General features: G+C 41.4%; 1 protein-coding gene across 3 annotated transcripts in view; it reads left to right on the top strand.

Moving 5' to 3' along the window:
• ATP9B (ATPase phospholipid transporting 9B (putative)) overlaps positions 1 to 17,702 on the top strand; it is a 292,155-nt gene that overhangs the window by 233,362 nt on the left and 41,091 nt on the right. For all 3 annotated transcript variants that reach the window (XM_034762489.1, XM_034762492.1, XM_034762491.1), the window contains one exon: positions 1,347 to 1,595. In XM_034762489.1, coding sequence (XP_034618380.1) covers positions 1,347 to 1,595 — 249 coding nt within the window. The remainder of the gene's footprint in view (positions 1 to 1,346; positions 1,596 to 17,702) is intronic.

The following is a 17,702-nucleotide window of genomic DNA, read 5'->3' as shown; positions in this document are numbered from 1 at the left end:
TTCAGCTGAGCATGGCTGGAGTATGACATAAAATATGGTGCTAAATTGGTGGTTACTGTAACAGCAACATGATTTTAAAGGGAAATGGATACTCTTATTCTCTTTGCTACTTGCCAAATGGGTAGCTTTTACAAAGTTAGATTTTTGTGTCCTGCCCAAGCCAGGAAAATTTTCATCCTGAAGTAAAGGCAATTGTTACATGAACTAGATTAATTCATATAGAAATATGTTTCATTAACATGTAAAATCAGTAATTTGTATATAGTTCCAAAGGTGTGTGTTGTGCTTTAGAGATGAAGAAATAGGCATGGGCCAAGATTTTCAAAAATGACTAGTGATTTTTGTGTCTCTCTGTTTTGGGGTGTCCAACTAGACACACATTAAAGGGATCTGATTTTCAGAAAGTCCTGAGCATCCACCCTCCGAAAAGCAAGCTCCTTTTAAATGTTTCTAGTTGGGCACCTAAAACTTGATGCACACACTAACACTAGTCACATTTCAAAATCTTGGCCATAGTCCCAGTCCTAAAGAACTTATATTCTTAATTGATCACAAAAAGACTGAATTGTAAGGGAGAAAACAACATGCATGGGAGAGAAAGGGGGTAAGGGAAGAAATACAGAGAAAAAGCTTATGTCATTATTTTGGTGGTTCTGTGCACATCCAGTTAGTTACTGGCTTAAAAGTGCAGTTCTTATTAACTAAAAAGACTAAATTAGAAGCTCATGATTTTGAAGGATTGTAGGAAAAGGTGGGTTTTGAGATGGGATTTACAGGAAAAGAGGAGAGCTCTGTGGCCCACAGTGTCAGGGATCAAAGCAAAAGCTGTTTTAAGTATCCTCTTTCATTAGATACCTGCTTTAACTTTGTTTGTTGACTGAATGGGTATTTTAAAATCCTGTGAAAGGTGACCTGTAAAACTAGAATGGAATAATTATAATACATTGTCAGATGATAGATTATTGAAAAATGCATTTGCTCCTCTAATGCATGTAGACTCAAACTAAAATGCATAAAAAGTAGGAGAGTGATAGGTCTGGAAAGACACGGGCTTAGTAGGTTGATGTTGTGTCTGCATATACACATTGCTCTGCCAGTATAGATCGGCACTGAGATGCAACACCCCTTGCATATTCCTGGGTCTCTTCAAAGCCAAAAGCTGCCAACTGTTGGAATGGTGGTTTGATCACAGGCATAGAACTCACAAGTAGATTGAAACAGTTTCTTCATACAGTTGTTTTCAAGGGGTGACTTTTCAGGTGTACATTGACATTCATCTAGTTTCTTCTTTGGTTGGATTTATTCATTATTCATTGCCTTTGGTGTTTGCTTATTATGTTTTAAAGATGCATTCCCAATCTAGTGGAAACAGTACCAGCTCGACACCTTCCAGAAAAGTGCAGTCTTCAGCACCCAAGGTCCGCAAGACTGTCAGCAGTCGGATACATGAAGCAGTGAAAGCTATTGCTTTGTGTCATAATGTGACCCCAGTGTATGAATCCCATGCTGGAGTGACTGGAGAAACAGAATATGCAGAAGTGGATCAGAACTTCAGTGATGAAAATCGAACTTACCAGGCTTCTAGTCCTGATGAGGTTAGTATGCCATATTAAATGTTTTAGTTTGGGAGTAACATTGAGTTTCTAAAAAAAAAATATTTAACAAAAGAACAGAACTTTGAGTAAATTAGTATTTTTTTGGGGGGGAGGAGTTCTTCACGAAAAAAGTTGATTATTACAAACACATGGAGGAAAGAAATTAATATGCTGATTTGATGGAGGAAAGATCTGATATTTTGTACTTAGAATTGGTCTTAACTGTTTGAGTCAAGTTGTGGAATCAACTTTGTGGGTTTGATATGAAAGTACTGCACTTGTAAAATCAATAGTTGGGTATGTAAATTGGTTTTCAGGACCTTGCTCCAGAATATAGTCATGCAACAGACTTTCTAAAGGGATTCTACAAATCTAGACTCACAATGACAGAGAAGCAGATTCCCCCAGGGGTGAAAGTAGAAATAGGGACTTACCGGTACGGGGCTGGGTTGGGGCCGGCTCTGACCCCCGGAAGGGGCGGAGCCTCGGGCGGAAGGGGCTGGGATGGGGGGGTCAGAGCCAGCCCTGGCCGCCCTGTACCGGTAAGTGCCCTCACCTCCCCCACCGGGGTAGCAGCGGCAGCCAGGGGCTCCGGCGGCTATTTAAAGGGCCCAGGGCTCGGCCGCCGCTACTGCCCCGGGCCCTTTAAACCATTGCCAGAGCCCTGGCTACCGCTGCTATGCCAGGGCTCTGGCAACCGGGCCCTTTAAATAGCCCCTGGAGCTCCGCCGCTACTCCAGGCCTCTGGGAGCTATTTAAAGGGCCCAGGACTCCCCTGCTTCTACCGACCCGGCCCTTTAAATAGCTCCCGGAGCCCTGGGGTAGCGGTGGCGGGGCTCCGGCGGCTATTTAAAGGGCCATGGGCAGTAGAGGCGGCGGGAGCCCCGGCCCTTTAAATAACCGCAAGGCTCCAGCAGTGGAGCTCTGGCGGCAATTTAAATTGCCGCCTGGGGAAGCCGGGCAGTCCCAGTATGGCACACCAGCTCTTGCCGGTACGCTGTACCGGGGTGTACCGGCTTACTTTCACCTCTGGATTCCCCCTTACAAACATGGGTGGAGCAGTGGGTGACACTACTCATTAGGTGCACAAATGGATTTAAAAAAAAAAAATCTATGCATAGAGTCCATTTAGTTCAAGCACAGTAGACAACTTGAAAGCCTTGGATTTAGCCAAAGTTTTACAATGTTCAGCACAAATTAAAGTTCAAATTCAGGAAAAGACATAAGCACATGCTTAACTTTGAGCATGTGATTAAGTTCCATTTCAATCAATTAAGTCTTAAGCACAAGTCCCATTGATGTCAATGGTACTCTGCACCTGATCAAAGTTAAATACATGCTTAAGTGCTGCGCTAAATAGGGATGCGTTCTTGAATCAGGGCCTAAATGTATTATCCATGTTAGCTGATAAAATTCTTCAAGGGAGTATATTCATGGGAGTGACACAAGGCACAGGATTCAAAATTCCATAGAAGTGACCCATAGAATGACAGTTAGAAATATATTAGTTGTACCCTTTCTGAGGAAGAAAAATACAAAGTAGCATATTTCTGATCCTAATTTGGATCTTCATAAGTAACCGTGAGGAGTCAAATATGATTTGTATGTTTAAAGAAGTGTTAATAGTGCCTAGAGGCTGGGATAGATATTTTACTGTGCTTGCTATAAGTGTTACATAAATATTAAATATTTTATCATCTAAAATACCAGCACTATCCTAGCTGCTCAAGTCACACCTTTTCAATGTAGAAACAAATTACAAATAGTATTTTTAGGAAATTTTGTCCCCATTATATTTGCTGTCAAGTGCTTCATATAGAGCCAACTAGCACAGCTTGTGGGTATTTCATATGCTATAATCACTGTCCACAGGGTCTAGGAACTGTAAAGTGAACCCATATGGATAACTGGCTAAGGCATTCATCCCTTTCCTTAAGATTAAAATCAAGGTAGGATTTCAGACATCAATATCCACAATCAGTTGTAGGCATTTCTATGGGTTTACGTAATGTATGTGATCTCGATGAATGGAGATAAGCAGAAATTGTGTTTATGCATACCAGTCATGTTTGGAATTTATTATAAACATATAATTTGTGTTACCATATTTGCATATTGATTGTTGGATCATATTCTGGGCTACAAAATATCTCAATACACTGAGGGAGAAAGATACTGTAAAACATAATAAACATGGATTTTTTTAGATAAGAAAATAACTAAATATAAAGAGCAGATGACTAAAGATGTAACGCTCCTTTGACCCTGGAACCAAAGAATGACCTAAATCAGAGGAACAGAAACCTAGATAGCAACCCTTTGCAAATGGTGCCCATGTGGAAGTTTTGTGTGGATCCTGAAAAACCTGCTGTAGAAGAGCACAGCTCCACTTTTGTCTAGATGGGGGAAGTGTAAGAATTTGAGGATAGCATGAAAGTGCTTGACTTCTGAAGGTAGGTAGAAATTTGACCTAGCAGAGAGGAAGAGCAGTTTGGTGGGTGCTGAAAAGACAAATGGTGGATTTTACATAGAGGGTCGAAAGGAAAGCAGGAGCTTATTGGATTAATACTGGGCTCGAAGGGTAGAAGAAGCAGGCCCTGTGTTACTGATATGGTGCAGAGGAGCAGCAGGGAGTGTGGTCATAGAAAAGTGTTGATGCTGGGCCAGGTGGCTCAGGAACAGGACTGGAAGCTGATGGAAGAGCAGGAAGGGAGATTTTCCAATTGAGGGAGAACTGGATCAAAATAACTGGCTGTTTCAGTGTTAGAATATGTCTATGCTACGAGAGTAGTTCTATTGTACTTAAATCGAATATGTGGAACCGATATTACAAAGTCGAATGTGTGTATCCACACTAAGGACAGTAATTCGACTTTGTGAGTCCACACTAACGGGGCAAGCGTTGACATTGGAAGCGGTGCACTGTGGGCAGCTATCCCACAGTTCCCGCAGTCCCCGCTGCCCATTGGAATTCTGTGTCGAGCCCCCAATGCCTGCTGGGGAAAAAAATGTGTCGAGGATGGTTTTGGGTAACTGTTGTCATCCAACCGTCACTCCCGCTCTCCCTCCCTGAAAGCGCCGGCGGGCAATCACTTCGCGCACTTTTCTGGTGAGTGACAGCACGGACGCCACAGCACTGCGAGCATGGAGCCCGCTGCGACCATTGCTGCAGTTATGGCAGTTGTCAACACCTCGCACCTTATCATCCACTTTTTCCAGAGGCAGATGGTGAGAAATCGGGCGAGGAGGCTACGGCAGCACGGTGAGGACATGAAGTCTGAGAGTGGCACAGACCTCTCACAAAGTACGGGACCCTGCGCCGTGAACATCATGGTGGCAATGGGTCATGTTGATGCTGTGGAACGGCGATTCTGGGCCCGGGAAACAAGCACAGACTGGTGGGACGGCAAAGTGCTGCAGGTCTGGGATGAATCACAGTGGCTGCGAAACTATCGTATGCGGGGAAGGGAACTTTCCTTGAACTTTGTGAGTTGCTGTCCCCTGCCCTGAAGCGCAAGGACACCCGGATGCGAGCAGCCCTGACTGTCCAGAAGCGAGTGGCCATAGCCCTCTGGAAGCTTGCAACGCCAGACAGCTACCGGTCAGTCGCGAATCACTTTGGTGTCGGCAAATCTACCGTGGGGGTTGCTGTGATGCAAGTGGCCAACGCAATCGTTGAGCTACTGCTGTCAAAGGTAGTGACCCTTAGAAACGTGCAGGTCATCATAGATGGCTTCGCCGCGATGGGATTCCCAAACTGCGGTGGGGCTATAGATGGAACTCACATCCCTATCCTGGGACCGGACCACCAGGCCAGCCAGTACATTAACAGAAAGGGCTACTTTTCAATGGTGCTGCAAGCACTGGTGGACCATAGGGGACGTTTTACAAACATCAACGTAGGACGGCCGGGCAAGGTTCATGACGCTTGTGTTTTCAGGAACTCTGGTCTGTTTAGACGGCTGCAGGAAGGTATTTACTTCCTGGACCAGAAAATAACTGTTGGGGATGTGGTGATGCCTATAGTGATCCTCGGGAACCCAGCCTACCCGCTAATGCCCTGGCTCATGAAGCCCTATACGGGCGCCCTGGACACTGAAAAAGAACTCAACTACTGTCTGAGCAAGTGCAGAATGGTGGTGGAGTGTACTTTTGGACGTCTCAAGGGGAGATGGAGAAGCTTACTGACTCGCTCTGATTTCAGCGAAACCAATATCCCCTTTGTTATTGCAGCTTGCTGTGTGCTCCACAATCTCTGTGAGAGCAAGGGGGAGACCTTTATGGCGGAGTGGGAGGTTGAGGCGAATAGCCTGGCTGCTGATTACGCCCAGCCAGATAGCCGTGCGATTAGAAGAGCCCAGCGGGACGCGCTGTGCATCTGGGAGGCTTTGAAAGCTAGGTTCCTCAGTGAGCAGGGTAACCTGTGACTATTATGTTTGTTTAAAGAGAAGCTGAACCTGCCCCCGTTTCTTTACCCACTTACTGTTGACTATCCCCTCCAGCTACATACCCCGTTCACCCCGTCCCCCCCCTTCCAACACATGTTTAAAAATAAAATAAATGGCACTTTGTTAATGAACACCGTTTTCTTTATTATGGATTTTGCGGTAAAGTGTTGAAACTGGGACGCAAACTGTGGTGGGGAGTGGGCGTAGTGAAGGAAAGAACGCTTCTAAACTCGAGGAATGACAGGCTCCTGCTCCTAGAGCGGTCCGCAGTGGTGGACTGGTTGTTTCAACGGAGCCTGCCACCCCTCCTTTTCGGGACTCTGTGTGTGGGGGCTATGTGACTTTGTGGCGGGGGAGGACTGTTACAGATCCCCTGCTGCGTGGCTCTGTGATCCATGATAAGGACCGCTGCATAAGATCTCTATCCGCCCTCCCTCACCACAAAGTCACATCCCCCCCCCACACACACAGAACATGAAAACCACCTCCCAGACTGACCAGGGTGCCTAGTGACTGCAATGTGTGTGTGACCTGCTGAACCTGCCCCCGTGTCTGTACCCTGGTAAAGGTGACTGTCCTCTCCAATTACCAACCCCTCTTCCTCCCCCCTTCAAACACACACTCCCCTAAAAGAACATGATGGAAACAGTAATTAACAGAAACGTATTTTTTATTAACAACACAGTTAGGGGATGAAACTGGGACGCGGGCTTGGGTGAGACGGGAAGGAAAGGACTTATCAAATTTTTGGAAATGAGAGCCTTCTGGTACTTAAGCGGTCTGCAGGGGTGGAGTGACAGTTTTCACGGTCCCTGCCACCCCTCCTACTTGGAACTTTGGGTGAGAGGTGTATGGGAGTTTGTGGCGGGGGAGGGCGGTTAGAGAGAGACTGCAGCGGGGCTCTGTCCTCCTGCCTCTGGTCCTGCAGAACATCCACAAGACGCCGGAGCGTGTCCGTTTGCTCCCTCATTAGTCCAAGCATTTGAGTCGCCTGCTGGTCTTCCTGCCACCCGTTCACTGTGTGCTCACTGGTATTGCGATATGTTCTCCCTCCACTGGGTCTGCTGGGCCGCATCAGCTCAGGAGCAGCCCATAAGTTCTGAGAACATGTCTTCCCGTGTCCTTTTCTTTCTCTGTCTAATCTGCGCCAGCCTCTGCGAGAGGGATGCCAGATCGGGAGACAGTCGCAGCTGTGGGATGAGAAAAAGGGAGTGAATTCCTCACAAAGATAATTTTTGTGAACGATGAACATAGTCTTTCTCTGTGAACAAGACCATGCACAGCACCTATCACATGCGCACTCAGGACAAGGTCGAATTTTCGGCCTTTGTGTTCAGTGCCTGGGGTCTTGCAGTGGAGATCAGACAAGCGGGGCAGGACAGCGGAATTCGGGTAGCAGGCTGACATGGTAAGCCGTAGACTTTTGGCTGCTTAAAACTTAAATTATAGCAGTGCCCTCCTTTCACGTTCAAAGCAATGCTCCTAGCGTTGGCCAGTTCCTGCTGCCGGCAATCCGGCAAGCATGAACTCTGCCCCTGTCCCACCCCCTCGCGGCTGTCCCCGGGAAAGATCCCTGTATGCTGCCCCTCTCCCGCCTCCACCGCGTGGCTGTAAACTGCCAGTGACAGTTCTGTAAAGGAACAGGCAAGCAGTCCCAATAGTAACATTCCCCTAATTCTAAGCAGGTCACCATGAGCGACATCACTCTGCTGAGAATTTCTGAGACCGAGAAAGAACACATGCTGCGTGAAAGCCAGCAAAAACCAGGGCCGTATGCCACCATGCTCTGCAAGGCAATGATCCCAGAGTACTTGATGATAGCCTGGCGAGGAAAAGTTTCCTACCACGGAGGACACAATAAGGCCACTCTCCCCAGGAACCTCACGCAAAGGCTTTCCAATTACCTCCTGGAGAGCTTCGTGGAGATGTCCCATGAGGATTTCAGCTCTATCCCCGGACATATAGATCTTCTTTTCCAGTAGCTGCAATGGCAAGGACTAAAAAGTAGAGCGCCTAGGGCAAACTAATCATGATAAACCGGACATTGTTAGATTCTTTTGCAGTAGTTGCACTGCCAAGGACTAAAACGTTAAGCGCCTAGGGCAAACAAATCATGAAAAACCCATTGTTAATATTCCTGTTCTGTTCAAAATAAATGTTTACATGTTTAAAACTCTTACCGACTGATCCTTCCCCTGATTCAGGATCCGGGTTAACCCCTGGGGACGGTTGATAGGGGATCTCTGTGAGGGTGATGAAGAGATCCTGGCTGTCTGGGAAATCAGCATTGTAATCGCTGTCAACTGCCTCGTCGTCGTCCTCACCTTCCTCATCTTCCCCGTCCGCTAACATCTCCGAGGAAGTGGCCGTCAACAATATCCCATCCTCAGAGTGCACGGTCAGTGGTGGGGTAGTGGTGGCAGCCGCACCTAGAATGGAATGCAGTGCCTCGTAGAAATGGCATGTCTGGGGCTGGGATCCGGAGCGTCCGTTTGACTCTTTGGTCTTCTGGTACGCTTGTCTCAGCTCCTTGATTTTCACGCGGCACTGCGTTGCATCCCGGCTGTATCCTCTCTCTGTCATGGCTTTTGAGATCTTCTTGTAGATCTTTGCATTCCGTCTTTTAGATCGCAGCTCCGAAAGCACGGACTCATCGCCCCACACAGCGATCAGATCCAAGACTTCCTCATCAGTCCATGCTGGGGCCCTCTTTCTATTCTAAGATTGCATGGTCACCTCTGCTGGAGAACTCTGCATCGTTGCCAGTGCTGCTGAGCTCGCCACGATGTCCAAACAGGAAGTGGGATACAAACTGCCCAGACAGGAAAAGGAATTCAAATTTTCCCAGGGCTTTTCCTGTGTGGCTGGTCAGAGCATCTGAGCTCTGACTGCTGTCCAGAGCGTCAGAGTGGTGCACTGTGGGATAGCTCCCAAAGCTATTAGCGTCGATTTCCATCCACACCTACCCTAATTCGACATGGCCATGTCGAATTTAGCGCTACTCCCCTCGTTGGGGAGGAGTACAGAAATCGAATTTAAGAGACCTCTATGTCAAACTAAATAGCTTCGTTGTGTGGACGGGTGCAGGGTTAATTCGATTTAACGCTGCTAAATTCGCCATAACCTCCTAGTGTAGACCAGGCCTTAATGAGTTGCCTCACATGGGAATGAGACTTCACAGTTTGAAGGATATAGGAAGAAGGAAAGTAGTGGAAGGCAATGTGAGGCTGGAAGGGGGCGTGGTGTAGACTGGTTTTAAGGGAGAGGCGCTATAGTTGTACATCTTAGGAGGGCCATGCATTCAATCACCCAAACTTGAGAATTCAAACTACAAACTAATGAACCAAAAGTACTCACCAACCGTCTTTTGAAGATACAGGGCTAAGTGTTTTTTTAATCTTTTAAAATTAATTTGCCTCCCTTTGAAACTAGTAAAATTAGTTCATCAAACACGTATCTTTTAATATAATAGGATATTGCTATTGGGTAAAATATCAATATGAAGCCACAAAAACATTTAAATAATGTAAACTTTTCAGCATGACCAAAAAAAAAAAGCGGAAAGTGAAAGACTAGGAGGTTTTTATCATAATTTTTTAAAGAGCTCTATTGATGCAATGTTTGCAAATCACTGGAGCCTAAGGAAAATAATGTAAATGGTTCATTATTTAGCTTATTGAACTTTCCTGCAGTTAGGTTGACAGATGATGCCAATGTTTCCCAATCACCAAAGTACCATTTTAAAAGCATTTTTTATTGAATAAAGTGCTCTGAATATTGCACCCTGGAGCTTTATTTAGAGAAATGGTTCAATTGATGTTTTCTGTTTAACCTCAGCATTGACCTATCACAACATATTTTGTTAATAAACAACATTATCATTTAATAGACTTAACCAGTTTTATACATTGTACTTCGTCAGTATTACAACTCTGCTCTCTTAGATTTTGCTTATGGATCTGGAGTGATTGTATTCTGTTGAAGAGATTATTTTATTGGTGGCCTTCTGTTTTATATAATCTAGTGTTTGTCATTTTCGTAAGAGACATTATTTGAAAAATTATAGACAGTTTAACTATAAACTGTTCTTCCATGTGAGAAAACACAGGAAACATTTAAATATTCTAATGAAAACAAATTACAGACTTAATGAGTTGACATGATGAATTCATTTGAAATTCTTCACAATCCCATTTATATATGGCACTGTGACAAAAATGCATGATTAGGAGTAGATACATCCACCATAAAATATGTAGTCATTGTCTTAGAGTAGCCTGATATAAGTAACTGATTTTGTATTCTTAATGTGAACCCTACTTCTGCCAGGCTCATTGTTTCTTATGATCAGTGATCAATATTTCATTTTCTCTGAAAGAGTGGAAAGTTTCATTTGTCTGTCACTTCTGTCCTCTATAGCTACAGCATAGCAAACAATGCGTACACACTGGGAAAGCCATTGACAAAATCTAAAACAACTCTTGCTCAACTGTCATAAGTGCCTGTTCACATTACTTGTGGAAAGCCAGTGCTAATCTAATGTAATGAACAATCATAAAAGGATATAAACTAAGTAGGTAGAGCAATAAAGTACAAAGGTCACAGACCCAAGTAATTCAGAGGCATGCTATGAACAGGAGCCTTTCAAGACCTTTGGCCTCCTTTGGTCAAGAAAAATAGATATGTCATGATTTTTAATGACTGCTTACTCTCATCTACTACCTATTTATTGGTTATGCGTTTTCCTGCATTGTTATGCTCCCAAACATCTAATTCCAACATTTGGAATATTTAAATGTTACATTAAGCTATGGTCAGTCATCTCATTCAAATGTTAATGTGCAAGAGATAACAGAGTTGCTAAAATTAATTACAACGATACAAAGCTGATCATTTGAAAAGGGAAATGATATGCCCATAGTGAAGCAGCTTTTGTGTTTACAAAACTAAAGCTGTAATGTATGAGACATGTTGTATTGTTTAATTCATTTTTGTGTGTGTGCTTATTCAAGCAAGACTAATTGTGTTGTTTTGTCAATGTATTTGTGAAGAGCAAATTATTCAGTAGCATAAAACCATCACTTCCATGACCTTCGAGACTCACCAAGAATAACTACTCCATACCCTATCTTGAATATTGACTGGTGTTTTTCCCAGATGATCAGATTGTCGTTTTAAGTTAATAATTTGATTATATTTAACCATGAATGTTCGTAATTAAAAATCATAAAATACAAATGTCAATCACTAAATCATCATTTGTAAATATAAACAAAGGAATGCAGTCTCTGAGTATTCTTCACTGCTAATTGGAATCATCTGAATTGTTGCTGAACAAGTGGGAAGAATTTCCCAAAATCTTTACAGAAAATAACTTGAACAATTGGAAACACTCAGTATTAGAGCAGTATTGAAAAAATTCTCCCACACCTCCACCTAGTCTCAAAGAATAGTCTTAATTTAAAAATGACGTGTACATACCGTGTGTATCCTTTGTATAGCAGGTTGATTTTGTGTAAATTGAAAGTAACTCTATTGGCTGCAGTGAAGTTATTTGCAATTTATACTGATTAAACTCAAAGTGGAGTTTGGTTCATGGACTGTAAAGTACACTGAGCGAATATTATCTGAAAGATTTAGAGTAGTTACATGCCTCTGTCCGAAGAGGTATTTGAACGTGGTTTCATAGAAACATATTATCATTTTCTTTTTGCCAAGATGAGGCAACAGTTTAAATCTGAGATATACCATACACTTTATACAGTATTGGATATGTTTGATTCAGATCACCATGCATAGCTCAACTTTATCTGAACTTATCCAAGCTATCTAACAATGTTATAGAAAGCCATCTAGATATAATCTATTGCAAAACCCAAAGCAGCGGGCTATATCCTTGTATCCAACCATGTGCTTCACAATGCAGGGCCAAAAGGTATTGGGGAGAAGAGGGGAGACAAGCAAGAGGGGAGATAGCTATACGCCATCTTTATGCCCTCAGTCCTGCGGGTGCTTGTTCTGATTCAGTGCTTAAAGCAAGTAATAGAAACCTTAGGGTATCTCTTTAAGTATGTGTACACTTCGAGCTGGGGGTATGATTCCCAGCTCAAGGCAACATACCTGTGCTAGCACTAATTGAGCTAGTGCACTAAAAATAGAGTGTAGCTTCTGTGATGTGAGCTGTGGGAGGGTCTAGCTGCCCTGAATACATTCTTGGGTCTCAGAGGGGTATGTACTCGGGGCAGTCCTTCATGCTGCCGTGGCTACGCTTACTTTTAACACACTAGCTAGATCACAGCTAATGTGAGTATGTCTCCTCAAACTGGAAATTACACCCCCAGCTCAAAACGTAGTCATACCCTACCTTGCACCAAGCTGGAACGGCCCCTGTGGGCCGTTCGAGCAATTGGAGAACTCCAAAACACAGCAGTGCTCCAGATATCCCCCTTCCTTGGTTATGTCCCCTATGCCAAGCGCGGGGGGAGAGAGGTGTCATCTAGAACTGGATACATCAGGGGGATCTCCAGGTAACCAGAAATTAGAACTGGCTGAAAAAAATTCACTATAACAATTTTCTGTTGGAAAATGCTACTTTCTCAAAATTAAAACATTTCACAAGAATGTGTCAATTTCAACAAAATTTCCAGCAGAAAAATTTGACTCAAAATGGAATATTTCATTTAGACTTTATTTTTTGTTCTGACTTTTAATTTGCCATACTTCTTTAACTTTTAATTTATTTTAATATTTTATTATATATGTAGTTTATAGTTTAATATTTTGACATTATCAAAACAAAAAATTTGGATAGTTATTTTGATGTTTCCAAAATGAAATATTTAGCAATTTCCATTCTACAGTAAATTTCAAAATACTGACTTTTTGTCCCAGTTCAGGACTAAAGGAAAATTCAAAATATCAGATTTTCCCTCAAAATGGAAACTTGGTTTTCTGACCAATTGTACCAAAATATTGCATTTCCAGCTACTCTGCATTGCTGGAGTGTTACAAAGGAGTCGTAGGGTTTGGCAAAGTGACAACGTCCTTTTAAAAAAAAATTGCATAAGCACAAGTTAAATATCACATCATTAATAAAAACTAATCACTTAAAAATGTGGAGAGAAAAGTTAAGAACAGAAATCCTATGCAACATCCAGAACTAACAAACAAATGTATTATTCTTATCACTTAAAAATCCATTGCTGGGTCTGTTTCATTCTCCTGCCTATCTTGAACAATGCCTATTTCATCAAAAACATCATCCTTAACTCGGACTAATACATTATTGACTTGAGGCTAGTTTGTTTGTTTTTAAGTATCTTTCTTAACTTGTTAAATAGGAAATATTAACAGCTAATATCTGTATTAATTAACACGCATAATTTTGTGGTGAAGAATTTGTTACTGCTGTTTCCTAAGAATAAAGTTACAGATGACATTTAGTGGGGAAAATGTAGAACATTAGTGATTAATAATAAAATTATGTAGGTTGAGTTTTTCAGGCTGATCAGTGTGACAACTGTGTGTACATGTACACATTTTATTTCTTTTTCAAAAGGCTATTTATATTTTGAGATTGATGAAAGAATAGTATTTATTTTAGGTTAGAGGTAAGATAGCTGTGTTATAAAATATGCATTTTATTACTTGATTAGAATAATGTTTGGTTGTATCTGTAGTGTAAGATTTATGATTCCTTAACCATTCATTTTCTTATCTTTAATAAATACGAGGGTTTTATGACTGATATGATAGGTAACTACATTGTTCTCATTTAGCAACCTTATCTATTTTTATGGCGTTTTCTAGAAACTTCCAGTTTAGTTTTACATCTTTCATTTTGTGCTTTTGCTAGGCAAATGATACAATATTTAAATAGACAGGATAGCTAGGTTGCCAAATTATTAAATGAAAGGAGTGTGCAGTGTTGTGCAAGCTACTAATGGCTCTTGTGGAGCCCTGCCTCATTTTGCATGTACCTCACAAGATATGCACATTCACTAAGTCAGCCACACACTCATGTAACAGTACAGTCTGCCTTCACTCCTCATGATGGTAAAAATACTAAATGTCCTACTAAATTAAATGCCAACTTGAAATGCAGGTTTCTTTGTAGTGCAGTTAATGCCTAGCCTATTAGCCCATTATGCTTGCTGGCCAAGACATTGTATGTTGCATTGCACTCAGTGTAGTGCTGTTTTCTTATGAAAAAATCTCAAAGCACTTAAACCACTACAAAAGGAGGTAAGCGTAATTAGTCTGGTTTTGCTGTTCTAGCTAAGTACAACTGTTATAGGAGTCACTCTAGCCTAGATATGGGTCTGCCTCCTCAGAGATTAGGTTGGGGGCAACTTTCTTTGTAATCTTTGGCATGTCTGTTCCTTAGTTACCCCATTCTAAAATGCCAAGGAAAGTATTTGGTTTTGCCTTAAAAGCACTTGGTAAAATCACTTTTATTGCTTGCCCTTGAGGCTGGGCAGCCACTTGATGCTACTTTAAGTATTATTTCGCTACTGATGGAGAGGGACAGTATCCATAGCCACAGACTATTTTAGGTGGAACAGTAACCACTGGAAGCAAATTAACACATCTGAATTCACATGACTGTTATGACTACATAGTTTAGTGGATCAGCTTATTAATTTTGGAATGAATACATTTAAAAAAAAAGGGGAATACCTGTTTCTGATGCTCATTCCCAATTCCCATGAAGGGATAGGGAAAGAGACATTCTGCTACCTTGGTGGCAATAGTCGTCACTAGCAGCTCCTCTCCATCGTGTTCCATTACTGCAGCTTCATTCACTTTGTGCTCTAAGGCTTTCCCTGGTATTTATACCCCAAAATGCATCATGCTTCAGAAACTACAGAGAGAGTGAATTTTACAGTTAGAGTTTCAGAAGAGTGATGCAGAGGAAAGGGAGTAGAATTGCAGTAGTAAGCTCCAGAAGAGTGGCAACTGGGTCCAACTGCTCCAAAGACAGGAGATACATTGGTATGGCCTTTCCTCTTGTCCTCCACTGGTATTCACCACATAGCTGATTTGTGCAAATACCCAGTTTGGGTATTCATGCCAATTCTACTATTCTACAATTCTTCTATTAATACTTCTGTATATTTCCCCCGCCCTGCCCACTTTGCAGCTGGTCATTATATTTTTAGCATTGAAATGTCTTTATTAATCAAAGGTATTCTGCATTCAAAAATATATATTAAACCAATGTTACGTTATGTTGAAAAAACAAAACCAAGTATAGCATTAAAATCTAATTTTCATAAAAGTCAAAAGTGTATGAAATAAGGAATGTAACTTAAATATTGTTTGTTTTTATTTTTTAGTCGCTTTTAATGTGTTCTTATTGATATGACAGAAAATATGGGAACCGTGTGGTGCCCAAAATAAGAACTCCAAATTCTCATAGTTGTTAGCCAAAATATAGTATGTATATTTGCTAAATATGCTATGCATATACATCTGTAACATATGCTAACATCCGAATTTTAAAAATAGGATCCTAAAGTTAGGATACTAATTTAGTGGCCTGATTTTTAAAAGTGATGAAAACCAAGCATCTCCTATTGACATCAAAAGAAGATGCAGGTGTTCAGCATGTGTGAAAATCAGACCACTTATTTAGGTGAAGAAACATTAATTTAGGAGCCCAAGATTAGACTCCTGTTTTTAAAAATCTTAGCATAAGCAAATAAGGTGTCTGCTTTATATGTAAAATGTAGAGAGTTTGTGTCCTTTTAAGGTTGAACTACTAACATTTATATACATTTTTAACTTGAGAGTGTGTATATTTATTCTTACCACTTTTTCTAAAGAAACAAATTATCTGATCCAAAACATTTGATGTGCCAAACCTCAAATTAACACTAAATAGAAAAGAGCAGTTCAGCTTTATAATGATGTAAGTATAAAATCAAGCATATTAAAGAGGTTAAGCTCTTCAAATGGTAAAGTTAAACACAACACAACTAAGACTAACACTAATTAAAATAATTTGCAGCCTGCTGGGTTTTTTTGTTGTTGTTTTTTTTTGAGGGGGGGGGTTGTTGTTGTTTTAGAGACTAGGCTGCCCACAGTGTCCTATTCAGTAAAAATTTCTTCCCTGTATAAGCATTCTTCTCTGCTTTGAATTCCTTTTTGCAGCTGATCCAGACTTTTGCTGGTTATTTTGTACAGCAATCCTTAAGTCTTCAGAAAGAGTTTGACACTTTTTCCCCAAGGACCCCCCAGGCTGCCTATGCCTGAAACCCAAGTACAGAGCTGGAGCAAACAGGAAGATAAGAAGAGTGAGGTTAAGCCATCCTTTGATGGAAATTGGCCCTTTAGTACCAAGTTCAGGCATGAGGAGATCTTGCAGGAGGACAGCCTGTTTTCGCATGCACAGAACAATATTTGGAGAATCAACTTAGGAATGTTAGAGAACTCTGGGTATTTGAAGCTAGGACTTAACAATATCATTCTCAATGCTGTCAGGGTCATGTTGGTCAAACACATGTTTTAACTGGCTGGTACCAGTGTAAAGTTAACATGATTATCTTAAGTTGAAGCCTTTCACCCACACACAAGTTGATTCTTGTGCCTTATTATCCAACTTTGATCCACTAGTGATCAATTCTAAACAAACTTCATAGAGTTGTAGCCCAGGTATAATATAAAATGACTGTGTTACAAACTGCTAACTCAAATGGTCTGTGAAGCCAAGCATGAACTAAATAATAAACAGATGTGAGTCACCAAATATAGAACGCTTAAGTCCTAGCTGCAAAGGGACACAAATGAGATGATAGGGTATTAGCAGAAAGATGCAATTTACAGGTCAGAATGTAATAGTAACCTTTCACTGTGAAAATTGAAAATTAACCTTGGAAGTATTGGATCATTTGCAGCTTATGTGGTAGTTTTATTGTAGAAGAAAATCTTTAATAGACTTTCACTGTGATTTTGGAACTAACAGTGTTGTTTTTAAAATGTTCTTATTCTCCTCCAGTAACCATCTCTTTTCCATATTTTCGTTTATTGGTGCCTACAGTGAATTTACAGGCACTGACAACATCCTGTATTAGTTTGTTAGAGCACTCAGGCCACCACCTCCTAATTTAACTTCCCATAAGGGGCTACATAAAGTGATCTACTCACCTAAGGGCAGATTCTCAGCTGGCATCAATAGTCATGACTCCACTGAAGTCAATGGAGCTATGACAATTGACGCCAGCTGAAGATTTCAGTACTGCTTTATGCCAGTTTAGGTTTAACTTTTGGGAACTAAATTGATCCCAATGCAGAGGCCCTGTACAAAGACCCACTTATGTAGGCCCTCCGCACAATAGTCAGTTTCATTCTTAAAAACTTAGGGCTAGATTTTTAAAGGTAATTAGACATCTAATCCAGCCCTTGGTGAGGTTTGATAAATAGGGAGGGGGCAGAGGAGTAGAATTTTGGAGGATATATCTATTAGCATATATTATCCATTAAAAGAATATGGAATGTTTTTGTATATCAAAGAGTGATAAAGCAGGTTTCCTAACTTAAAAACGTCTGGCTAAATAATTCCAATGGTCATTATAACACTATTGAAAAATAGGATACCACAGTATGTAAAGAACACTGTGCACAAAACAGAAGGTAAGTAGCATGCTACTAAGTTTAG

Source organism: Trachemys scripta, chromosome 2, assembly GCF_013100865.1.
Source record: "Trachemys scripta elegans isolate TJP31775 chromosome 2, CAS_Tse_1.0, whole genome shotgun sequence".
Classification (NCBI taxonomy): domain Eukaryota; kingdom Metazoa; phylum Chordata; order Testudines; family Emydidae; genus Trachemys; species Trachemys scripta.
This window is presented reverse-complemented; position numbering and strand designations above follow the sequence as displayed.